This window comes from Salvelinus namaycush, chromosome 14, assembly GCF_016432855.1.
Source record: "Salvelinus namaycush isolate Seneca chromosome 14, SaNama_1.0, whole genome shotgun sequence".
NCBI classification, from domain to species: Eukaryota; Metazoa; Chordata; class Actinopteri; order Salmoniformes; family Salmonidae; genus Salvelinus; species Salvelinus namaycush.
The window spans coordinates 23,842,242-23,868,743 of record NC_052320.1 but is presented as its reverse complement, the minus strand read 5'-3'; the positions used below and the strand labels follow the sequence as shown (position 1 = coordinate 23,868,743).

General features: G+C 43.9%; 2 protein-coding genes across 2 annotated transcripts in view; both read right to left on the bottom strand.

Moving 5' to 3' along the window:
• The window catches only part of LOC120058671 (DENN domain-containing protein 2C-like), a 12,849-nt gene extending 10,218 nt beyond the window's left edge, over nt 1-2,631 (bottom strand). Inside the window, exons 1-6 of the mRNA XM_039007419.1 lie at nt 2,618-2,631; nt 1,911-2,133; nt 1,552-1,661; nt 1,125-1,194; nt 707-784; nt 196-336 (exon numbers count right to left, since the gene is read on the bottom strand). Coding sequence (XP_038863347.1) covers nt 196-336; nt 707-784; nt 1,125-1,194; nt 1,552-1,661; nt 1,911-2,133; nt 2,618-2,631 — 636 coding nt within the window. The remainder of the gene's footprint in view (nt 1-195; nt 337-706; nt 785-1,124; nt 1,195-1,551; nt 1,662-1,910; nt 2,134-2,617) is intronic.
• Nucleotides 2,586-26,502, bottom strand: LOC120059295 (DENN domain-containing protein 2C-like). The gene is made up of 6 exons (XM_039008243.1): nt 26,076-26,502; nt 6,285-7,636; nt 4,773-4,897; nt 4,345-4,460; nt 4,078-4,227; nt 2,586-2,794 (listed from the first exon to the last, which is right to left on the bottom strand). Exons 2-6 carry the CDS (start codon nt 7,382-7,384, stop codon nt 2,651-2,653), a joined length of 1,635 nt encoding a protein of 544 aa, XP_038864171.1. The 5' UTR covers nt 7,385-7,636; nt 26,076-26,502; the 3' UTR covers nt 2,586-2,650.

Sequence of the window (26,502 nt, the reverse complement as noted above, 5' to 3'; positions counted from 1 at the left end):
ACACCACGGTTGGCTATTGCTCGTACAACAGTTGGTTGCTGGGCAGAGACATTGCACATGATTGCAGGTGTTGTTGACAGTGTCCGTAATAAAGAGCTAGGTAGGAACTGTTACTTCTCTTAACATCCTGTAGTCCTGTAGTAACTATTTTCCTATAGTCCTAGGGTGACTTCCTCTTAGTTGTGATTGTGTTACCTCATTTCCTGAGCCTGGGAGGAAGCTCTTGACTGTGATGGTGCGTCCAGGGGCGGGGAAAGGAGCCTCCATGACGCTACGCATGAAGGGGGACACCAGGGCAGGACAGATCTCCCTGCGCCTCTCTACCTCCTCCAAGATCTGAAAACACACCCACCCACACGCACACAAAGACGCACCCAGTATAACTCCATAACTACACCCCTAAACATAAAGACTATCCTGATGACAAGTATCAACAAGGGAATACACCAGGACTACATTAAATACTAGCTGCTTTCTTCACCTTTTATTTACACTACAGTCACACCGGTCCCCTCTCACCTGCACCGACTAAAACATTGGGTGGTACATAATAACACATCGTTAAATATATCAATTATCCTTCTCAAAACTCACCCTTCTGATTAGCTTGGGACATTTTTACAGGATTTAGTTTCAACCCTTTTCAATGTGCACAAGCAAGCTAAAATGCATTATATATGAAGAGTTTAATCAGACTGCCGGTTACCTTAGCAAACAGGTTGAAGCAGCCCAGTCTGCTTACAATACAGTGAACTTCAGGCAGTCTCTTCCCCTTTCCACAGGGCTAAATGGCACAAATCAATACAGAGAAGAGCGTGAAAACCAATCCTGACATTCAGTGTCAATAATGTTATTGAAAGTCTATATCAACGCTGGCTTTCTGGGGGATAACAGAAACATTGCATTGTGCAATGCATTCAAAAAACACAAATCTAACATTCATCTACAATTTAACATTCGGACAAAATGTGAAATTCTTTTTAGTTAGGCTCATTGATTCAGAGGTTTTATGGCCTACGATTCAGATGGAGTATATCCTAGATGTTGAGTAAGCACTTTACTGCCAAGTTGTCACATGCATAGGCAGACACACACAAAACGTAATGACACACACACACACTCACCAGGATCTTACGACAGTAACAAAACCAACGGCTGCCATCCTCTCCCGTCAAGACAAAAGAGAAAGTTTCACTAGAGACAGAAGCATAGAGAATATGACAGGGATACACATTATAGTAGAGTTAAGCAGTGTTCTAGGGCAGACTCCCTGGGAAGAAAACAAAGCATGGCATATGAACTGCAATCATGTTTTTCTTTGTCTGACTCACTAGATGTTCAACCTTTCATTTAACATAACTTCCATTTAATTCTCAGATCATATTTAATTCTAGCACAGTGATTATTACAAAAAAAACTTGCTACTTTTAAAGTTTTGACCCGTTTCAATACTTATATTAAAGTGGTTGTTTCAGCACCCTTATATGAATATCGTTATTGTACACCACTGCTACATACTGTGACCACAATGTGAATGTAACAGCAGCTTACCTGGGCAGGTCTCCAGATGGCCGCCAGTCCTGAGAGTCTGGGAAGCAAAACTTGGGGATGGCCTTCAGCCGATCTTCAGCTTCACGGGAGTGACGAGAAGACTTCGCAAACTACACCGTAAAGAAAGGAGAGACTCATTTTATAGACTCATTTTATTCCCTGGCCCACAAAACAGGAAAAAGTAAAGAGAAATACAATGGTTACAAAAAACAAAGGCAACTGAAAACATTCTGGGGTTCCTTTGAGCCCATCCATGGTTTCCCCTATAAACATGTTTTGTATAAGTGTGTTCCGCCACCAAGCTCCGTTGCCCCCCACCTGAAAGAGGTTGGCTTTAATTGATTTCAATTGACAATAACCTTGTTGGGAAACTGTTGCGTGATCTCAGGGGCGTAGGTGTTTCCCGGGAAACTCTTTCTGAGTGACACAACCACAAAGAGCTGGAAGAGTTGCTGTTGCTGGAGTTGGATCAGGTCCCTCTCCAGGGTGCGGTAGCCTGGCCTCCGCTTAAGCGTGGACTGGACATAGACCGAGCGTCTCGACCCTCCTAGTGGAGACAGTAAAAAATCTGATAAGGTGAATCTAACGGAACAGGATATTATTATCTTGCTTTGATTAAGTGCTAATAAAATGTGAATAGAAAAGATAAAGGCACCCCCCCCCCCCTGAAAAAAACAAAAGACTAGACAGTGCTTTCCCCTTAATTTGGGATTGAGGCTTGATCTATACAACTTTAGTAGAAGACGTGGGACATTGACTGATCTCAACATTCTAAAAACGTCTGCCAAACATTGATTTTGGAATGGACTTTTTTGACAAGAAGAAGGTCAATCCTATAGTAGTACCATTAGTGTTGTCCTCTGGGTCACTCTCAGTTCCACTGGTCTCCTCTGTTCAGAGCAGAAGAGAGAGTGCGCAAGAGAAAATGAGAGAGCGACAGAGCGCAACAGAGACACACAGACAGAGATAGAAACACAGAGCGAGAGACAGAGAGAGTAATAAAGGGATGAAAAAAAGAGACATTATAGGAGACAGAGTGTCTTTGTATTGTATTTGTACCAGTGACGGGATGTAACGCATCTCATGAATTGCTGGGTATTTACAGAAAGCAGTTCATCTTCATCTTGTAGACAAGTTCGAGGGTAATAACAGTCATACCTCGAGCTGAACCGCCCTGTGCCTGGCTCTTCACTCTCTTTCGCCCTCGCTTGGCGTCAAAGATCACATGAATCTTATTGACATACTGCGTCAGAGAAACCACACACAAACAAACACGTACACAAAGATATACACTGAACAAAAATATAAAACGCAACATGTAAAGTGTTGGTGCCATGTTTTTTGAGCAAATCTTTTTTTCTTTTTTAAATGCCCCAAATTTTGCACAAGGCCAAAAAGCTAATTTCTCAAAAATGTTGTGCACAAATTTGTTTACATCCCTGTTAGTGAGCATTTCTCATTTGCCAAGATAATCCATCCACCTGACAGGTGTGGAATATCAATAAGCTGATTAAACAGCATGATCATTACACAGGTGCACCTTGTGCTGGGGACAATAAAAGACCACTTCAAAATGTGCAGTTTTGAAACATCTGGCATTGTGTGCAATTGACATGCTGACTGCAGGAATGTCCACCAGAACTGTTGCCAGAGAGTTGAATGTTAATTTCTCTACCATAAGCTGCAGTACGTCCAACCGGCCTCACAACAGCAGACCAAGTTTAACGAGGCCAGCCCAGGACCCCCTTCACCTGCAGGATCGTCAGAGGGGGTGGGTGAACGGGAGGGGGTGGGCTGAGGAGTATTTCTGTCTGAAATAAATCCCTTTTGAGGGGAAAAACGGATTCTGATTGGCTGGGCCTGGCTCCGCAGTGAGTGGGCCTGGCTGCCAAATGGATGGGCCTACACCCTCCAAGGCCCACCCATGGCTGCACCCCTGCCCAGTGATATGGGAAATACATAGATTAGGGCCCAATTCATTTATTTCAATTGACTGATTTTCTTACATGAACTGTAACTCAGTAAAATCTTTGTAATTGTTGCATGTTGCATTTATATTTTTGTTCAGTATATTTATCTGATACAAATAAATCACATTCATGTGACATATCATCACATTGTTGTTGGCATACTTGTGATCTGGCAACAAACTTTTCTGAAAAGTTAGCGAATCAATAAATGCAATTCAAGCACAACTTCCTTGTTGCACTGAAAAACGTTTCCTCATGGGTACCTGTTTGGACTGGATAAGGTCATCAGTCAAGTTTCAACTTGAGCAGCAAAATTAGTGACCTGGATCCAGAGCCAAGCATACAGGAAGCTCAGATGTTTCTCCAAATGGACAACAGATTGTAGGCCTAACACTAGCTTGGCTTCTCTATGTGTAATCTTGCAAACAGACCAATACCACTAACATTTTAGGCTGCTATTCCCACTCAAAATTACAAAATAAAATAACTAATAGTTTGCGGTAAATACAATTTACACTGTGTATAAAATGCTTATGAAATGCTTGTGTGTGTTTACCTGAGGCAGTCTGTATGTTTTGTGGGTGGTTGTGGGTCGCTTTGGAAAGGCAGTTCTGTGTGGGGCTTCAGTAGGGGAGGTAGGGGTGGGTGGTGTCGCTGCCAGTGTTTCCTTCCTCTCCACTCGCAACGTGAGAGGCTTGGGAGGGAGCTGAGACACAGAATACAAGGGGACTGGGTTATTTAAAGATTAAAGCATGTTTGTTTTTTCATATCAAACTGGGCTCAATTGAAATCTAATATCCTTTGAATCAGTTTCCATTACTACCTTTGGGGTGCAAGGGCTCTCTCTCTGTGCCATGTTCCAGGGTCGGGGACGCCTGATGGGGAGACACATAGTAGGAGACAGCTTGACATCCTCATATGGGTTGTCTCTGGGTCCAGCTGGCCAGGGTCAAAGGTGAGGGAGACAGATGACATACACAGCATAATACGCTAATAGTCCATGTTTAAGTCCGAATGGTCTTAAATGGCTGCCTTTATTTCTCTCCTTTCACATCCACCACTGATCTAAAAAGGACTTGATGTGACAACATGGAGAAAAATCTATATTCCAGTCATTTCTTTATCAGTGGTTACAACGATGGGAAGTAAGACTAGGAAAGAATTGGTTCCTAAATGTTCCTAAGATTGTAAGATGACTCCGTCTGCCTAAGTGGAGTGTAATTTTTCACTTTGTGTCAGGGGTGAACTCACAGATAATGTCCTCATAAATGTTGTCGTCAGAGAAGGCGTGGAACAGGCCGGAGCGCCTGGCCCCACTTCCCAGTGTACCCTGCTGCGCTGTCAACTGCACCACATCCTCAAACTCAAAGGACTTCCTGTAAAAATGGAGGGAGAGAGGGGGATGTGAGACAGGGGCCACTGTCGCCCTAAACACAGTCTGCATTGTGATGTTCAATGTGTTATCCTCTTACGTTCAGCCAAAGGGCCTCGGCATTGGAGGGGTTTTCACAAGTTGATAGTGAAGATTATCAAATCAAATTGTATTGGTCACATACACATATTTAGCAGATGTTATTGCGGAATGTAGTGAAATGCTTGTGTTCCTAGCTCCAACAGTGAAGTAGTATCTAACAATTCACACAAATCTAAAATAATGGAATTGAGAAATATATAAATATTAGGACACGCAAATGTCAGACTGGGATTGAGTAAAATACAGTATATACATAAGAAATGAGTAAAACAGTATGTAAACATTATTAAAGTGACCAGTGACCATGTCTATATAGATAGGGCAGCAGCCTCTAAGGTGCAGGGTTGAATAACCGGTTGGTAGCCGGCTAGTGATGGCGATAAAGACCGTAGGAGGGAGCGTCAGGGAGAGAAAAAAAGGGTGTAAAATAGAAGCACAGAGAGCATAAAGAAAAATTAATTCAACATGTGGCTAAGGGTTAAGGTCAATACGGAGAGAGAGAGCAGGAAAGAGAGTTACAAGAGTAAGCCTAATAGAAAGCAATTTGGATGGTTATGCTAAAGACGCATGGGGAATTCCATTCAAGATTGGCCCAAAGATATGTATGATGTTTTGGATCTTCCTGGAATTAAATCAATAGAAAAGGTCCTTAGGGGGTAGGTTTTTGGCATACCATTGAAGTCTGTATCCAAAATGATTATTGAGAAATAATGTGTGACATTTACCCAGGCCTTCTTTAAGACACTACAATGATAAATCAGTAGATGCTACAAAGGCAGTATTGGTGTCCTTTGAAACCTTACTGTGTGTTCATATGGAATTGCCCTCATAGAGAATGCAAACTGATAGAAAAATTAGGAGACTACATTAGTGGAATTCAATGTGAGAGCTGGTGTGTGTCAAAACAAACATGATCGCTGGACAGTTGGCTGCTCTGGAAGTAGGCCATATCCAGACAATAGTCTGCAATGCTGCCAAAGACTGTGTCATCACACATGGAGGCCGACCAAATGCTAGACTGACCCTTCTCTCACTCAAACTTTGCCTCTAAAACTCTCTCATCTCACTTAACATAAAACAATTTACAACTAAGGACACTGTATGAGAGCACAATAGCTCAGGACAGAGAAAAACTTTCACCAAATAATTGTTAACATGTTTTTGTATTACAAACAACCAGATTTTCCCTCGACTAAAGCCATTGCAAAAGTAAGATGCCAAAAATGTTCTGTTTTAAAATGGTAAACCAAACCTTCTCTATACTAGAGGTGTCAGTATCATGAACTTACCTGTTCTTTCTGTGTCTGGAAAACCCATTGCCACGGCTGACAGGACACAGGGGTGCTGGGAAGCTAGGTGTTTGGGCTATGCCACTGCACTTGGTGTTGGATTGGTTGGTAGATGGAATCCTGCTGTCCCATTGGACCCAGTTTGCTGGGGTGCTGTCCCCTCCCTGATACTGAAATGTCCGTTGTGGTTTTGGTGGAGGGCGAGTCGCTGGACCCACAACACTCTGAGGCTCTGCTGAGGTATTTCTTCCCTTCTCCCAGAACAACACATCTCCCTCCAGCCTCCGCCAGAAGCCCCTTGAGGTGTAGAAATTACCTGGTGGCAGGCTCTCTCCATGGTCATCCACTGACAGACATAGGGGTTTGGTCCACTTAACTTCCAACACATTACCCACCTTCAGTTCACCATTGGTGGGGATGATCCTTTCTACTTGGAAGATGTCTGTAGTGTCTGTTGTAAGAGTTTGCGAAGGCGCTGTGAATGGCTTGGACACTGGTATTGTGGTTGAAGTCTTACTGAAACAGGAGTGATTCTGAGGGGCATCCGACTTTCTGCCAATGCCCTTGTGTCCGCACCGTGCTTGTAGGTTTTCCCTGAAATCCAAACCCAGGCTTCTGGCTTTAGAGAGGTTGGCTTTGCCGTGAGGGCCACCTCCCAAACTGTCGCTACATACTCCATTACCCAGGACATCCCCTGAAAGAGATCGGGATACAACTGGTGCATGCGCTTTGACCCTTTCGGCTTGCCCATCACCGTTTGGTTGACAGAGGCCTTCCCACTGGGAAATCTTCTGCCTGATGTTGAGGCCTGGCCTCCCTAGGTCCTGGGTTAGAGGCTTCCCTGAGGGGGCCTGCCAGGCCAGAGTAGGCCTTGATGGGTCCTGGATTAGAGGCTCCCCAGAGGAGGGGGCCTGCCAGGCCACAATAGGCCTCCCTGGGTCCTGGGTTAGAGGCTTCCCTGAGGAGGGGGCCTGCCAGGCCACAGTAGGCCTCCCTGGGTCCTGGGTTAGAGACTTCACTGAGGATGGGGCCTGCCAGGCCACAGTAGCCCGGCCCCGTCCCCCTCCACCTTTCCCCTGCTCTATGCCCAGAACCAGCATGGTGAGAGGGGGCACACTGCCAGCTCACCCTCACTGCATAGTTGGTGGAGGCATGAGGACCCTCCTGGTGTATAGACACACTGTTAAAAACAGTGAGTCTGTCCTACAACTGGTTTAACCACAGTAGCCTATGGAAAGCAAGGAGATCCACAGGGGTCTTTCTTCTATCGTTTCCTTTTTACTTTTAAACCCCTCTTCCGTTAAACAGGGTCGGTGACTGCTCTTTTCCCTCTTCTCCTCATAAAGAAGGACCTGCAAAGCAAAGGACACAAAAGTTATTACTCATCCATCAGCACTTCAAAACAAGTCAAGACAACACTCTGAAGAGAAAGCAGTATCTATTGAGGATGACACTATTACAGTGCCTTCAGAAAGTATTCATGCCACTTAACAAAGTGGAATAAGTTGTGTTACAGCCCAAATTCAAAATGGATTAAAAAATAATAATAATCTCACCCACCTACACACAATATCCCATAATGACAAAGTAAAAACATGTATTTAGAAAAGTGCAAATTTATTGAAAATCAAATACAGAAAAGCTAATTTACATAAGTATTCACACCCGAGTCAAAACTTTGGAGAAGCACCTGTGGCATCGATTTCAGATTTGGAATGTCTGTATTCGCTTTGCTGGATGTGGGGATTTTCTCCCATTCTTTCTTGCATATTTTCTCAAGCTCTGTTAAATTAAATGGGGAGTGGTGGAGAACAGCAATCATCAAGTCTTTCCACAGATTTAACGGGATACAAGTCTGCATCACTTCTAATCCTCCATATATTTTTTTGCAAATATATACAGTACCGGTCAAAAATTTTAGAACACCTACTCATTCAAGGGTTCGTAGAATAATATAGATGACATCAAAACTTTGAAATAACACATATGGAATCATGTAATAACCCCCCAAAAAAGTCTTAAACAACAGTAAATATATTGTATATTTGAGATTCTTCAAATAGCCACCCTTTGCCTTGATGACAGCTTTGCACACTCTTGGCATTCTCTCAACCAGCTTCATGAGGTAGTCACCTGGAGTGCATTTCAATTAACAGGTGTGCCCTCCTTAAAAAGTTAATTTGTGGAATTTCGTCCTTCTTAATATGTTGGAGCCAGTCAGTTGTTATGTGACAAGGTAGTGGTGGTATACAGAAGATAGCCCTATTTGGTAAAAGACCAAGTCCATATTATGATAAGAACAGCTCAAATAAGCAAAGAGAAACGACAGTCCGTCATTACTTTAAGACATGAAGGTCAGTCAATACAGAACATTTCAAGAACTTGGAATGTTTTTTCAAGTGCAGTCGCAAAAACCGTCAAGCACCATGATGAAACTGGCTCTCATGAGAACCGCCACAGGAATGGAAGACCCAGAGTTACCTCTGCAGAGGTTAAGTTTATTAGTGTTACCAGCGTCAGAAATTGCAGCCCAAATAAATGCTTCAGAGTTCAAGTAACAGACACATGTCAACATCAACTGTTAAGAGAAGACTGTGTGAATCAGGCCTTCATGGTTGAATTGCTGCAAAGAAACCACTACTAAAGGACACCAATAAGAAGAAGAAGAGACTTGCTTGGTCCAAGAAACACGAGCAATGGACATTAGACCAGTGGAAATTTGTCCTTTGCTCTGGTCCAAATGTGAGATTTTTGGTTCCAACTGCTGTGTCTGTGAGACGCGGGGTGGGTGAATGGATGGATGATCTCCGCATGTGTATTTCCCACCGTAAAGCATGGAGGGGGAGGTGTTATGGTGTGGGGGTGCTTTACTGGTGACTGTCAAGTTTTGACCTCCTTCTTGTGCAATTCCCCACTTGAAAAGGACAGTCCCTCCACATGAAGATTTTAACTGGATTTCACTCAATAAACAGCCATGGAATCAGTTGTTTGTCTTTTATTTACCATTCTTTGGTTGGCAGTAAACAGGTAAAACCATTCTTTGGTTGCCAACCAAAGAATGGTCTTCATGTGGAGGGACTGTCCTTTTCAAGTGGGGAATTGCACAAGAAGGAGGTCAAAACTTGACAGTGAAAAACCGGCTGTCTTTCACAGTTTTGTGGAGGGCTTGGACTTGCACAGTCACCTTGATCACAAAGATGAAGTTTCCTTGGTCTTGTGGTGTTATAAATGCTCCTTTCACTGCGGTCTAAACAACAGCAGAGCCAGGTGCTGGCACGCCCAGATTGCCTGGAAGATTTGTTCCACCTGGTTCACCACTGATTGAAGGAGGAGGAGTTTCACCACTGAGGAGCTCCCAGGCAGTTTGTCAGCACACCTCCCACTCAATCTTCCCACGGGAACCGATGGAAAGATCGTAAATCAGCACCTACATACTGCCGGTCAGCTCCGAGTTTGATCCTCAACTGGTAGCAAGACAACCAGGCGTCGAACATCTCTGTGCAGGACTGTGGTTTGCGTAGCTTCTTTCAGGACTTTGGCCGATGGCCGGTTTAGTGCGGGTTTTGTGACAGGAAGGCAGGAGCTTTGGACCACTTTGACGTTCACGTCTCGAACAATGCCCTTAGCATCTGGATTAACGCTCACCACCCGTCCTAGCTTGAATTGGCCCCTCACTGCATTTTGGTCACACAACCAGACAATATCTCCGACAGCAACGTTGCGATATGAAGTGTGCCATTTACTTCTCAGAAATAAGTTTGGGCCGGCAAGCTGGCTCCAAGACCTCCAGAATTTGTTGACCTGGTTCTGCATCTCTCTGAGTCTCTTGTAAGGGTAGTTCGCAAAGTCAAATGTTCTGATCTCACCGCTTGGAGAGGCCCGGCCCAGGAGAAGTGTGTTGGGTGACACATACTGCACGCTTTCTTCATGGCTCTGCACCCTGGCATCTATTGGGCATTCGTTGGCAAGGTTTGCAGCAAGTTGTAGTGTTGTCTGAAGCTCGCTGTAGCTAAGGCCAGTGTTGTTGCCCAGGCTCTGCAGTGCCTTCTTGAGAATGCGAACAGCGGCTTCAGCAGCCCCATTGCGATGAGGTGAGTCAGCAGGGTGAATTGTCCACTCCCATTTGGTACCTTTTTGAGCAGACATCTCTTCTATTGAAGTTCTATTCTGAGCATCCAGGAACTGGTACAGCTCTCTTAGGACAGGTTTGGCGCCGATGAAGTTTGTCCCTGGGTCGGACCAGATCTTTCTTGGGTGCCCTCTAATTGCAGTAAAGCGTTGGTAAGCCATCAAGAAGCTCTCTGTCGACATTGTGTTGACCAGGTCTGCATGAATTGCCCTGCTGGCCATACAGCTGAAGACGACACCCCACACTTTCATTGAGACCCGTTTCTTGATGTCATCTTTGACAAGGTACGGTCCGAAGAGGTCGACTGTAGTGAACTCGAACGGAGCTGCAGGTGTGGCTCTTTCAGCAGGTAAGTCAGCCATTACCTGTTCGCACCTTCTTGCTCTTGACTTTTTGCAGAAAAGGCAGTTATCCACTACTTTCTGGGATATTTTTCTTCCTTGGATGACCCAGGCTTTCCTCCTCATTTTCAGCAGGGTTGCAGCCACACCTTCATGACCCTCATCGTGCGCCTCCCGTGCCAATAAAGTAGAGACCCATGCATTGAAAGGCAGAAGGGGAACTGCAGCGCCATCCTCCCTGAAGCCATGGATTCTCCCACCGCAGACTAGTAACCCAGATTCTGGCTCTCTGTACACAACCAAGCGGTCCGTAGTGGTAGTTGGGAACGTCACCCCCTCTTGAGCAGCAAGATAGATGTCTCTTATTGCCTCTTGACGTTCTGTGGCGGTGATAACTCCTTCTGTGGGAATCGCCTCCCACTTTGGGGTCTCGATGGACTTTGTTGCAGATCTAAACTTTTTGGCGGCTCTCCAGATAAAAGCAACAGTCTTGATTAGACACTTTAGGCTACTAAAGCGCCTCTCATCCACCAAGTTTAGGACAGCTGCACCAGCAGGAAATCGTCCCACAAGACTTGGAAGACTTCTTTTCGCTTGGGCTCTGGTGAGTGCTGCCACAAATGACTTCTTTTGCATATTGTTAATGCTCTCTCGAGCTGTCACAGACACATCTTTTGACGACATAATTGGCCACTCGCTCTCTGGAAGATATAGAAACTCTGGCCCTTGCTGCCACTCTGAATGGGCATCAAGTTCCTTTGGCCCAGCTCCTCGAGTGATAATGTCGGCTATGTTGAGTGGTCCAGGGATCCACCACCAGTCCTGTAGCCGTGTGCTCTCTTGGATCTCTCCAATTCTATTAGCGAAGAAAGTCTGAAATCCATAGCTTTCACGCTGGATAGCTCCAAGAACAGTCTGACTGTCTAACAAATGGTACCACCTTTTTATCTGGATCTGGGTATGCTGTTCAAAGTACTTTTTCAGGCGGCTTGCAAAGACTGCACCGCAAAGTTCTGCTTTGACTGCATCCCCCTTCTGGTCTAGTGGTGTCAGCTTTGCTTTTGACTCCACTAGTCGAATTGTTAATTGTTTGTTGCAGTTCCACCGCAGGTAGAGGACAGCACCATAGGAGCTTTCACTGCCATCTGAAAAAGTGACAGCGACTGGTTCAGTTGTTGCCTTTGGTGGAGTAAGAGCTCTTGGGAACATTACTTTGCTTAGCTGGACGTACTCCTCAAAAATTCCAATTGCATCTTTGCGGAGCTCATCCGACAGGGGAAGGTCCCATGTGTCCTTGACCATGCTGCACTTTGATTTTTCCTCTTGGAATGCCCTTCGGACCAAGATAGCCCCTCTTTGCTTTGATGGCGTTGTCAGGCCAACTGGGTCGTACAAACCAGCAACTTGACTCAGCAGTTCACGTCTTGTCAGCGGGTCTGGTGTCTGTGCTCGTACTTCTTCTAGCAGTAAGTCTTGCCCAAGTCTCATCTTTTTCTTCCGCCTGGAGAAGTTGACCCTCACCATGACATGCAACATGTCTTCATCCACAATGTAGCCGAGACCGAGCGCCTTGTTGTCTTCCTCCTTAAGCTGATTTGGCAGGACAACAATATTTGGTGATGCCTTTTCTCTTTCTCCTTTATTTTTGCTTCAGTGCAAACCCTCCTGCTTTTAGAATCAGCTCCGCATTCTTTGTGATGACTTCGAGTTTTTCACAGCAGTTGTGGGATGTCAAGATGTCATCGACGTAGCTGTGCTCATGTAATACTTGGCATTCATCTGTGAGGTGGCTGAACTGAGGCAGGTTAGCCGTCTCCCTCATGGCCAGTTGTGCTATGCACCCTGCTGGCTTGTCCCCGATATTCACTCTGGTTATGGCGTATTGTTCCACCTCATCGCCCTCTGAATCCCGCCACAAGAACCGGTGTAGATGGACTTCCCTCTCCTCGAGCCACACAGAATTGTACATTTTTCTGACGTCTCCTAGAGCGGCATAGGAGCCTTGGCGGAACTTGAGGAGGACAGCTCGAATCGGATTTAGAACGTCAGGGCCTTTCATCAGAAGGTCATTGAGACTTTGGCCTTTGTACTTCTGACTGCTGTTCCAGACAAGTCTTACCGGAGTTGTAACAGAGTGGGGGTTGGGTGCGATAAGATGACTAATATACCAGACAGGTCCATTCCAGTTGGTTAGATCCTCTTTGGTCAGCTTTCTTGCAGCCCGGCGGTCAACCATTTCGTGGACTTGAGCACCATAGGCTTTTTTCCACTGCGGTTCTTTGGCGAGCTGTCTCTCTGTTCTGAGAAAGGTTGCCTCCACTGCTTTTATGTTGTTTGGCAATGTAGATGGGTCAATGAGCCATGGATACCTTGCATGCCAGTGTGGACTATCACTGTGGTCATCAGCACCAACATAAGTCAGGCCACCCTTAACAACTTCCAGCTCCCTTTCTTCAGCCAGAGTCATTTCTTTGCCACCAAGTTGACAACTGCCGCAGCGACATCCTCCACATTTTGGGGTGCAGGGGGCGCCAATGCTATCCCATCTCCACCACTCAATAAAATCCCGAGTGGAAATAGCAGAATAAGAAGACTTGATGGTAGGTTTGGCGCAGATATGTTCTTCATACATCAATGCTGCTGTTCTCATGGATCTGGCGAAGTGCGCTCTGGACTGGTGTGCTGTAACTGTAGCCTCTTCAAACAGACCAGGGTGTGTCCCTGCAATTGTCTTTCCCAATGGCCCATCCCATAGTACAAGGTCCCCAACGGTGCGTATTTTCTGTGGGACCAGTCGCCCTTCCTTATGGCTTATCAAAAGCTGTATCTGTCTTGGTCTAACAAGTTCATTTTGGGGGACATCTGGAAATAATTTTTGGAGTCTTTTGGCTGTCACATGTTTGTGAATCTCTGCAATGCTGTCCAAACCATAGCAGAGGAGTTGGTGGGATCTGACATTGCCTTGCTCTGTGCGGACCCGGATCTTTAGGAGGTACCGTTTTGTGGTGACTTGAACTTTCATTCCTCCCACACCATGGACAACAAGGCTTATGGCTTCACTTCTAAGGTTCAAACGATCAGCTGCATCATGAGTTATATAGTTTGTATCCGATGCCAGGTCGATCAAAGTCCCAACTTTTTGTCCTGCATTTGCCATGACCTCTAAGAGCATCATGATGACTGGCCACTCCACTATTCCATTTTCTGCTAGAAGACTGGGTTGGTTGGACACGAGAGGTTTTGGCTATAGTGTTGCAAAAGGCATTGCAACACTTCTCTGCAAGTTCAGGTGAGAGACTTTTAATGAACTCTTCTTGGGCTTGGGTATAACGCTCTCGTGTCACCTCCCACTTTGCTGTTATTGGACCTCTGGACGACATTCCCTTTGGATGTACCAGCTCTCGGGCAGAGGTAATAGTGGTGTTCTGGAGCACGCTGTTCTATGCAGTCTGGCCTCCTGCACAGAAACTCTGATTTACAATAGTCACCTTCCTTGTGAATCTCCAGGCATCTTTTGCAGGCTCCCAGCTTCCTGACAGCATCTCTTTTCTCTGACAGCTTAAGTGTGCGAAACTTTTGGCAGAAATATAGCCTTTTCTTATGCTTGCAGTCTCCGCAGACCACACATCCTTGAGCCTGGTCGCTTAGTTGGGTGGAGGTTCTGGTTCGAGCTTGCCGAGGTTCAGATTTCGGTTTTGGTTCCTCCTCTCTCAGTTGGTCCAGCTTCTCATAGATGGCTTCTTGACCTTGAAGAAACTTGAGGTAGTCAAATCGCTTGTCTTCTTCAGCTTCATCACCTTTGCCAGCTACATGAAGAAGCCATTCCTTCTTCAGGCCATCAGGAAGTTTACTCTCTATTGTCTTTGTTACAAGAGGGTTCTTTATAGCACCGGTCTTGCCAAGCTCGTTCAGATCGACCAGGGCTTTTTCTACTGATTGGATGAGCTCAACAATCCTCCTGGGCTGGTTACCTTTAACTGCTTGGAGTCTTTGGAGCTCTTCTACTATCTCAAGGGCTATAGTTGTCTTATTTCCAAAGCGGTTCTCCAAGACCCGGAAAACCTCTTCAGCAGTTGTGTAAGTTGTCAGGTGAAGGTCTCGTATGGTCTTCTCATCCACACTGTCGAGAAGTTGGAACTTTTTCAGTCAGCACAGTGACACTGCTGTGATTTATTTAGAATTCAAGGCACACTTAACCAGCATGGCTACCACAGAATTCTGCAGCGATACACCATCCCATCTGGTTTGGGCTTAGTGGAACTATCATTTGTTTTTCAACAGGACAATGAACCTACACACCTCCAGGCTGTGTAAGGGCTATTTTTCCAAGAAGGAGAGGGATGGAGTGCTGCATCATCAGATGACCTGGCCTCCACAATCCCCCGACCACAACCCAATTGAGATGGTTTGGGATGAGTCGGACCACAGAGTGAAGGAAAAGCAGCCAACAAGTGCTCAGCATATGTGCGAACTCCTTCAAGACTGTTGGAAAAGCATTCCATCTGAAGCTGGTTGAGAGAATGCCAAGAGTGTTTAAAGCTGTCATCAAGGCAAAGGGTGGCTATTTGAAGAATCTCAAATATATTTTGATTTGTTTAACACTTTTTTGTTTACTACATGATTCCATGTGTTTTGATGTCTTCACTATTATTCTACAATTTAAAAACTCTGACGAAGGCCGTGAGGCCGATACGTAAAGCTTATTAAAGAGCAGTGATACTATCAAGAGCAGTTTGCGGGTTCCTAATTATTTCTCATCTTATTCAAATGTTACCATGTCCCTGCAAAAAAGATAGCTCAGATGTGCGAGTGCCTTTTGAATGTAGAAAGTTGTCAAATTAAAGAAAAACCCTTGAATGGGTAGGTGTTCTAAAACTTTTGACTGGTACTGACTGAGTGAGTGAGTGAGTGAGTGAGTGAGTGAGTGAGTGAGTGAGTGAGTGAGTGAGTGAGTGAGTGAGTGAGTGAATGTACAGTCGTGGCCAAAAGTTGAGAATGACACAAATATTAATTTTCACTAAGTCTGCTGCCTTAGTTTGTATGATGCCAATTTGAATATACTCCAGAATGTTAGGAAGAGTGATCAGATGAATTGCAATTAATTGCAAAGTCCCTCTTTGCCATGCAAATTAACTGAATCCCCCAAAAACATTTCCACTGCATTTCAGCCCTGCCACAAAAGGACCAGCTGACATGTCAGTGATTCTCTTGTTAACACAGGTGTGAGTGTTGACGAGGACAAGGCTGGAGATCACTCTGATTGAGTTCGAATAACAGACTGGAAGCTTCAAAAGGAGGGTGGTGCTTGGAATCATTGTTCTTCCTCTGTCAACCATGGTTACCTGCAAGGACACATGTGCCGTTATCATTGCTTTGCACAAAAAGGGCTTCACAGGCAAGGATATTGCTGCCAGTAAGATTGCACCTAAATCAACCATTTATCGGATCATCAAGAACTTCAAGGAGAGGGGTTCAATTGTTGTGAAGAAGGCTTCAGGTCGCCCAAGAAAGTCCAGCAAGCGCCAGGACCCTCTCCTAAAGTTGATTCAGCTGCGGGATCGGGACACCACCAGTACAGAGCTTGCTCAGGAATGGCAGCAGGCAGGTGTGAGTGCATCTGCACGCACAGTGAGGCGAATACTTTTGGAGGATGGCCTGGTGTCAAGAAGGGCAGCAAAAGAAGCCACTTCTCTCCAGGAAAAACATCAGGGACAGACTGATATTCTGCAAAAGGTACAGAGATTGGACTGCTGAGGACTGGGGTAAAGTAATTTTCTCTGATGAATCCCCTTTCCGATTGTTTGTGGCATCCGGAAAAAAACTTGTCCGGAGAAGACAAGGTGAGCGCTACCATCAGTCCTGTGTCATGCCAACAGTAAAGCATCCTGAGACCATTCATGTGTGGGGTTGCTTCTCAGCCAAGGGAGTGGGCTCACTCACAATTTTGCCAAAGAACACAGCCATGAATAAAGAATGGTACCAACACATTCTCCTAGAGCAACTTCTCCCAACCATCCAGGAACAGTTTGGTGACGAACAATGCCTTTTCCAGCATGATGGAGCACCTTGCCATAGGGCAAAAGTGATAACTAAGTGGCTTGGGGAACAAAACATCGATATTTTGGGTCCATGGCCAGGAAACTCCCCAGACCTTAATCCCATTGAGAACTTGTGGTCAATCCTCAAGGAGGCGGGTGGACAAACAAAAACCCACAAATTCTGACAAACTCCAAGCATTGATTATACAAGAATGGGATGCCATCAGTCAGGATGTGGCCCAGAAGTTAATTCACAGCATGCCAGGGCAGATTGCAGAGGTCTTGAAAAAGAAGGATCAACACTGCAAATATTGACTCTTTGCATCAAATTCATGTAATTGTCAATAAAAGCCTTTGACACTTATGAAATGCTTGTAATTATACTTCAGTATTCCATAGTAACATCTGACAAAAATATCTAGACACACTGAAGCAGCAAACTTTGTGGAAATTAATGTGTCATTCTCAAAACATTTGGCCATGACTGTATGTATGTAGAGTTGAAGTCAGAAGTTTACATACACTTAGGTTGGAGTCATTAAAACTCGTTTTTCAACCACTCAACAAATTTCTTGTTAACAAACTATAGTTTTGGCAAGTCGGTTAGGACATCTACTTTGAGCAAGACACAAGTAATTCTTCCAACAATTGTTTACAGACAGATTACTTCACTGTATCACAATTCCAGTGGGTCAGATATTTACATACACTAAGTTGACTGTTCTTTAAACAGCTTGAGAAAATTCTAGAAAATTATGTCATGGCTTTAGAAGCTTCTTTTAGGCTAATAGACATAATTTGAGTCAATTGGAGGTGTACCTGTGGATGTATTTCAAGGCCTACCTTCAAACTCAGTGCCTGTTTGCTTGAAATACATCCACAGTTACACCTGCAATTGACTCAAATGATGTCAAATAGCCTAACAGAAGCTTCTAAAGCCATGACATCATTTTCTGGAATGTTCTCAAGCTGTTTAAAGGCACAGTCAAAAGAAATCATCGAAGACCTCAGAAAAAATATTGTAGACCTCCACAAGTCTGGTTCATCCTTGGGAGCAATTTCCGAACGCCTGGAGGTACCACGTTCATCTGTACAAACAATAGTACGCAAGTATAAACACCATGGGACCACGCAACCATCATACCGCTCAGGAAGGAGATGTGTTCTGTCTCCTAAAGATGAACGTACTGTGGTGCGAAAAGTGCAAATCAATCCCAGAACAACAGCAAAGGACCTTGTGAAGATGCTGGAGGAAACAGGTACAAAAGTATATATATCCACAGTAAAACGAGTCCTATATCAACATAACCTGAAAGTCCGCTCAGCAGGAAAAAGCCACTGCTTCAAAACCGCCATAAAAAAAGCCAGACTATGGTTTGCAACTGCACATGGGGACAAAGATCATACTTTTTGGAGAAATGTCCTCTGGTCTGATGAAACAAAAATAGAACTGTTTGGCCATAATGACCATCATTATGTTTGGAGTAAAAAGGGGGAGGCTTGCAAGCCGAAGAACACGGGTGTGGCAGCATCATGTTGTGTGGGTGCTTTGCTGCAGGAGGGACTGGTGCACTTCACAAAATAGATGGCATCATGAGGCAGTAAATTATGTGGATATATTAAAGCAACATCAAGACATCAGTCAGGAAGTTAAAGCTTGGGTCTCGCAAATGGGTCTTCCAAATGGACAATGAATCCAAGCATACTTCCAAAGTTTTAGCAAATTGGCTTAAGGACAACAAAGTCAAGGTATTGGAGTGGCCATCACAAAGCCCTGACCTCAATCCTATAGAAAATTTGTGGGCAGAACTGAAAAAGTGTGTGCGAGCAAGGAGGCCTACAAACCTGACTCAGTTACACAGCTCTGTCAGGAGGAATGAGCCAAAATTCCCCCAACTTATTGTGGGAAGCTTGTGGAAGGCTACCCGAAACGTTTAACCCAAGTTAAACAATTTAAAGGCAATGCTACCAAATACTAATTGAGTGTATGTAAACTTCTGACCCACTGGGAATGTGATGAAATAAATAAAAGCTGAAATAAATCATTCTCTAATATTATTCTGACATTTCAGATTCTTCAACTGTATGTATGTACACTGCTCAAAAAAATAAAGGGAACACTTAAACAACACAATGTAACTCCAAGTCAATCACACTTCTGTGAAATCAAACTGTCCACTTAGGAAGCAACACTGATTGACAATAAATTTCACATGCTGTTGTGCTAATGGAATAGACAAAAGGTGGAAATTATAGGCAATTAGCAAGACACCCCCAATAAAGGAGTGGTTCTGCAGGTGGTGACCACAGACCACTTCTCAGTTCCTATGCTTCCTGGCTGATGTTTTGGTCACTTTTGAATGCTGGCGGTGCTTTCACTCTAGTGGTAGCATGAGACGGAGTCTACAACCCACACAAGTGGCTCAGGTAGTGCAGCTCATCCAGGATGGCACATCAATGCGAGCTGTGGCAAGAAGGTTTGCTGTGTCTGTCAGCGTAGTGTCCAGAGCATGGAGGCGCTACCAGGAGACAGGCCAGTACATCAGGAGACGTGGAGGCCGTAGAGGGCAACAACCCAGCAGCAGGACCGCTACCTCCGCCTTTGTGCAAGGAGGAGCACTGCCAGAGCCCTGCAAAATGACCTCCAGCAGGCCACAAATGTGCATGTGTCTGCTCAAACGGTCAGAAACAGACTCCATGAGGGTGGTATGAGGGCCCGACGTCCTTAGGTGGGGGTTGTGCTTACAGCCCAACACCGTGCAGGACGTTTGGCATTTGCCAGAGAACACCAAGATTGGCAAATTCGCCACTGGCGCCCTGTGCTCTTCACAGATACAAGCAGGTTCACACGCACGTGACAGACGTGACAGAGTCTGGAGACGCCGTGGAGAACGTTCTGCTGCCTGCAACATCCTCCAGCATGACCGGTTTGGCGGTGGGTCAGTCATGGTGTGGGGTGGCATTTCTTTGGGGGGCCGCACAGCCCTCCATGTGCTCGCCAGAGGTAGCCTGACTGCCATTAGGTACCAAGATGAGATCCTCAGACCCCTTGTGAGACCATATGCTGGTGCGGTTGGCCCTGGGTTCTTTCTAATGCAAGACAATGCTAGACCTCATGTGGCTGGAGTGTGTCAGCAGTTCCTGCAAGAGGAAGGCATTGATGCTATGGACTGGCCCACCCGTTCCCCAGACCTGAATCCAATTGAGCACATCTGGAACAACATGTCTCGCTCCATCCACCAACGCCACGTTGCACCACAGACTGTCCAGGAGTTGGTGGATGCTTTAGTCCAGGTCTGGGAGGAGATCCCTCAGGAGACCATCCGCCACCTCATCAGGAGCATGCCCAGGCGTTGTAGGGAGGTCATACAGGCACGTGGAGGCCACACACACTACTGAGCCTCATTTTGACTTGTTTTAAGGACATTACATCAAAGTTGGATCAGCCTGTAGTGTGGTTTTCCACTTTAATTTTGAGTGTGACTCCAAATCCAGACCTCCATGGGTTGATAAATTTGATTTCCATTGATAATTTGTGTGATTTTGTAGTCAGCACATTCAACTATGTAAAGAAAAAAGTATTTAATAAGAATGTTTCATTCATTCAGATCTAGGATGTGTTATTTTAGTGTTCCCTTTATTTTTTTGAGCAGTGTATGTAAACTCAGCAAAAAAGAAAGAACTGTCCCTTTTTCAGGACCCTGTCTATCAAAGATAATTTGTGTAAAAATCCAAATAACTTCACAGATCTTCATTGTAAAGGGTTTAAACACTGTTCCCCATGCTTGTTCAATGACCCATAAACAATTAATGAACATGCACCTGTGGAACGGTCGTTAAGACACAGATCACAGACGGTAGGCAATTAAGGTCACAGTTATGAAAACTTAGGACACTAAAGAGGCCTTTCTACTGACTCTGAAAAACACCAAAAGAAAGATGCCCAGGGTCCCTGCTCATCTGCGTGAACGTGCCTTAGGCATGCTGCAAGGAGGCATGAGGACTGCAGATGTGGCCAGGGCAATAAATTGCAATGTCCGTACTGTGAGACGCCTAAGACAGCGCTACAGGGAGACAGGACGGACAGCTGATCGTCCTCGCAGTGGCAGACCACGTGTTACAACACCTGCACAGGATCGGTACATCCAAACATCACACCTGTGGGACAGGTACAGGATGGCAACAACAACTGCCCAAATTACACCAGGAACGCACACTCTCTCCATCAGTGCTCAGACTGTCCGCAATAGGCTGAGAGAGGCTGGACTGAGGGCTTGTAGGCTTGTTGTAAGGCAGGTCCTCACCAGACATCACCGGCAACAACGTCACCTATGGGCACAAATCCGTCGCTGGACCAGACAGGACTGGCAAAAAGTGGTCTTCACTGACGAGTCATAGTTTTGTCTCACCAGGGGTGATGGTCGGATTCCCGTTTATCGTTAAAGGAATAAGCATTACAACGAGGCCTGTACTCTGGAGCAGGACCGATTTGGAGGTGGAGGGTCCATCACGGTCTGGGGCGGTGTGTCACAGGATCATCGGACTGAGCTTGTTGTCATTGCAGGCAATCTCAAAGCTGTGCGTTACAGGGAAGCCATCCTCCTCTCTCATGTGATACCCTTCCTGCAGGCTCATCCTGACATGACCCTCCAGCATGACAATGCCACCTGCCATACTGCTCGTTCTATGCGTGATTTCCTGCAAGACAGGAATGTCAGTGTTCTGCCATGGCCAGCGAAGAGCCCGGATCTCAATCCCATTGAGCACGTCTGGGACCTGTTGGATCGGAGGGTGAGGGCTTCCCCCCAGAAATGTCCGGAAACTTGCAGGTGCCTTGGTGGAAGAGTGGGGTAACATCTCACAGCAAGAACTGACAAATCTGGTGCAATCTATGAGGAGGAGATGCACTGCAGTAATTAATGCAGCTGGTGGCCACACCAGATACTGACTGTTACTTTTGATTTTGACCCCCCCTTTGTTCAGGGACATATTATTCCATTTCTGTTAGTCACATGTCTGTGGAACTTGTTCAGTTGATGTCTCAGTTGTTGAATCTTACGTTCAAACAAATATTTCCACATGTTAAGTATGCTGAAAATAAACGCAGTTGACAGTGAGAGGACGTTTCTTTTTTTGCTGAGTTTATGTATATATATTATATAAATTAGAGAGAGAGATGTATTTGCAACTAGTATATATATATATAGTGTGAAGAAAAAGTATGTGAACCCTTTGTAATTACCTGGATTTCTGCATAAATTTGACATAAAATTTGATCTGATCTTCATCTAAGTCAGAACAATAGACAAACACAGTGTGCTTAAACTAATAACACACACATTATTGAAAAATTCAAAGTTTGTGCCATGGAATCGGTGGATCGAAAATCTCTTCCCAACTATTTTGAAATTTATAATGGCACAGCTGTCAATTTATGTCCTTAAATGAAACTGGTATATATTTTATCCCAATTTTCTTTAAGCAATTTGGTCTTTAATGCAGGGCCGATAGACAAGTTGCTTACTTTTCCCCCCTTCTACTTGCCTCTTCCATTTTTGCGGTAATGCTGCAATTAGTTGGTTGTAATTTGTTAGAGCAGACATTTCCATATATCTGTGTTAGCTGCATGTGTGACATAACTCCACCAGTCCTATTTATGATATAATTTACAAAGATTATACTTTTTTTTTATGTTATTGAAAAATAAAGTTCTCATTAATCAATTAGTATATTTGAGTTTAACCACAATATTTGTTGTATTATTTGTTCTGTCTTTCTATGGCTTATTTAAAAAATAACAATATTTTGGAGATTATTTCATTTTCAAATAACCGAAAGTGAGAGGTTGTAATCTGAATAAAGGGAAAAAGGCCATTCTTGAACATGGGGTGAGACATTCATACTAATTTGCTAGAGAACCAGTTTGGATTTAAGTATAACTTTTGTATGACTGATGCCTTTAGTGAGAGGTCTAATACTTTAATATTTAATCATTTCTGCCCTCCGAAGTCATATTCATTATATAAATAGGCCCTTTTAATTTTGTCTGGCTTGCCATTCCAAATAAAATTGAATCTTTTTTGCTCATATAATTTTTAAAAACAGATCTCTTGGTGTAGGCAAAACCATAAGCAAATAGGTAAACTGTGATATGACTAAAGAGTTAATGAGGGTGGTTTTTCCACAAATAGACAGGTATTTTCCATTCCATGGTAGCAAAACATATCTATTTATTCTAAATTTCTATAAAAATGTATTGAGTGAGATAATTTCTTTCTTTCGGTATATGTATACCGAGTATGTCCACATCCCCATCAGACCATTTTATTGGTAAACTACACGGTAATGTAAAAGTTGTATTTTTTTGTGATCCAAAATATAGAAGGTGATGGAGTCTGTTTGTGATCCGTAATATAGTAAGTACACTTATCATAATTTGGTTTTAATCCAGAGAGGTTAGAAAAAGTATCTAGATCATCTATGAGGCTGTGGAGTGATTCTAATTTTGGATTGAAAAGAAAACATGAATCATCAGCGTACAATAACACCTTTGTTTTTAAGCCCTGGATTTCTAATCGCTTAATATATTATTGTTGGATCTGATTTTAACAGCCAACATCTCAATGGCAATAATAAATAGATATGCCAATAGTGGACAACCTTGTTTTACTCCTCTTGACAGTATAAAACTTTCTGCGATGTACTTCTTGCCCGGTTGCTCAGTTTGGTCGGACAGCCAGCTCTTGGCAGAGTCTAGGTAGTTCCATATTTTCTCAATTTCCCAATGATGAAGACCACTGTGCTCTTGGAAACTTTCAACACTCTAGAAATTGTTCTATACCCTTCCCCAGCTTTATTCCTCATCACAATTCTCTCTCTGTGATCTACAGACAGTTCATTGGACTTCATGGTATAGTTTCTGCTCCAACATGCACTTTTAACTGTATAGACAGGTGTGTTTCTTTCTAAACCATGTCCAAACAATTGAATTGGCCACAGGTGGAATCCATTCAAGTTGTAGCAACGTCTCAAGGATCAAATAAAATTGGATGCACTTGAGCTCAATTTGGAGTATAATAGCAAAGGGCTGAGAATACTTGTGTAAATTACATTTCTGTATTTCCTTTTCAATACATTTGCAACAATTTCTAAAAACATGTTTTCACATTGTCATTATGGGGGTAGTGTGTGTAAATGGGTGGATGAAAAAAATATATTTAATCCATTTTGAATTCAGGCTGTAACACAACAAAATGTGGAATAAGTCAAGGGGTATGAATACTTTCTGAAGGCACTGTATCTTTCAACAGCACACTCCTGAGGCAGTGGAAGGCGTGTTTGGCCAGAGGAAGGCCAGAGGAAGCTGGAGAGGATAGGCTCCTGTCAAGGTCAGTAGCCAAAAATAAAACCGGGAGGAGAAAATAAGACAACGGCAGGAACAAGGCACAGGAGCTTTGTGCAGCCAGAGTGAAGTCTGCTTCCCCCCCCCCCCCCAGCATATTTGGCTATCCCCCTGTCCCATCCTTAACCACAGCTGTCCCATTACAGAACACCATGATAGATTAAAACATTAAATCTAATTTACTCTCATCTCAAAAAGTCTCTTTCTGTAGATCAGGAAAAATGCCAGGATGGGTATTCCAAGTATTTTTATCTTGACTTCAGAATGCCTAGGCCTACGCGCCATAAACATTAACTGAAGATTGGAGCACTGATGCATTCACATGCACAAACAATTAAGATAAATTATGAAGGGTTCCAGTAAATCCACATCACAGCCACAGTGATGTCTTATTACTGTAAAATATATTCTATATGGCCGTAAACTCTTAGCTAAATTAATTCATTTAGGCCTAGTAGATTATTTGATAGGAACAGACTATTGAAACATTGACATTCTGAGTCCCTCACAGTGAATAAATGCATTTAGCTTGCGCTAAAACTACAACTGAACAGTTTGACATGCAATACTGATATTTATGATATTCAACAGCCCCCTCATTGTATGCACCATCCAAACTGTATGGAGAGGCCCAAGTCCTTATGTGAAATCTTGCCTAAATATATTAAAACTCCTGTTCCTGCTTCCTTTACTGTACTCGGTTTGCTGGAAGCAAAGCACTTAGACACAATGCACATCACGTTGAAAGCATTTAGAAAAGGGAGACATGGTGAAATTCCAGTGATGCTCATGATAATAATGATTCTATGTGCTGCATTCCAGCTAGGAGGGTGCAGGGGAATAAATTTAACCAGAGACAGGTCAGTCAGGCTCCACAAATGACGCTTTTGTTTGGTTTGACCTAAATCCAATGTACGTAGTGGAATCTCATAGCCAGGACCCATCCTACACTTTAAACTGTCACTTATCACTCTGACCCACTTGCTTTATTTGTGTGTGTTATGCAGGAAGGCCTAGTCTGTGTTTCCTGAGACTAAGAAACAAAGGATCAGCAGACTGTCCATAATTACGGTTTGGGAGACTTGCACCCATTTAGAAGCTTTGGTTTCAGTATTGTTTACCAGCTATAATTAGATTTGCAGTTACACAGATATCAACCTCTTGGTTTTTCCCCCATTCAAAAGGAGTCTGGGGGGTTTGAACCATCATGAAGGATGGACATTTTGTCATTCCAGGGTACCTTTAAAATTTGCAGTGGAACTCGAACAACAATGTTACTCCAGTAGAATCCAAACAGGGATCATCAAGACCCAAATAACCCGTCATCACTTACCAACATAAATTATACCTAATTGCACCTTCAAAACAACCATAAACCGCCCTCGTCAAGAATTGCTGCATGATAAAACTTGCCCTAGGTGGAGTACAAAAGGGGTAAGGAGTGATGGGTTGTTTCAGTAAACAGTCAATGCAGTTTATATTAGGTCATGTGGAATGTATTTTAATTCTTACACTGTTGCTGATCTCACCCCTGCCACAATGTATCTGTAAACATACGAAGAGATTAACTGTCCTGTTTACATCCAATTAAGATTAGCCTAATCAACAAATGTAATTAAATTTATGAGTAGTAGGCTAGATTAACTCAACAAATAAATGCCATGCACGACGAGGTTAGAACATTCAATTAAACCAGCAGATTCATGTTAAATTCATCGATTGTGACATCAATGCAACACGTTAACAAGTTACTGATAACTTGTAGCTAAATCAGTCAATTGGATGTGAGACCAGACACCGTGGGACACCAACCAAAATGCCTAATCACAGACAAATTATTTGTTTTTAATCCATTGAATCGTAGCGATATGGATTACCCACCTCCAATTGGTTTCTCTCGAGGTCGCTTGCAGCAATCCCAACTTCTTTAATAGCAAAAAGTATCGTAAACGGCAAATTAGACTTGTTCCCTGTTTGTAGTGGTTGGTTTTAGACATCAATATTAGCTATAATCTTCGTCCTAGTTGACTCAGAAGTGTTTCTCGCAGTAGGAAATCACGACGAATTCCAAATCGGGCGTTCCATTGCACTAGTTAGTTGCCACACATTCCCCTTTAGCTGATTAGCCGCTAAAGCTAGCTGTAGCTAGCTATCACCAACATGTCTTCTTTTAAGAGCAAAAACGTCTATTTACTTCCAACTACCGTTCACCAGTCTTGGACAGTAAGGAATAACATTAAGCAGGCACCGAGATATTAGCTAGTGGTACAACTCGAAGCAAGTGAGAAACTTTTCAGGGGGCTCCATA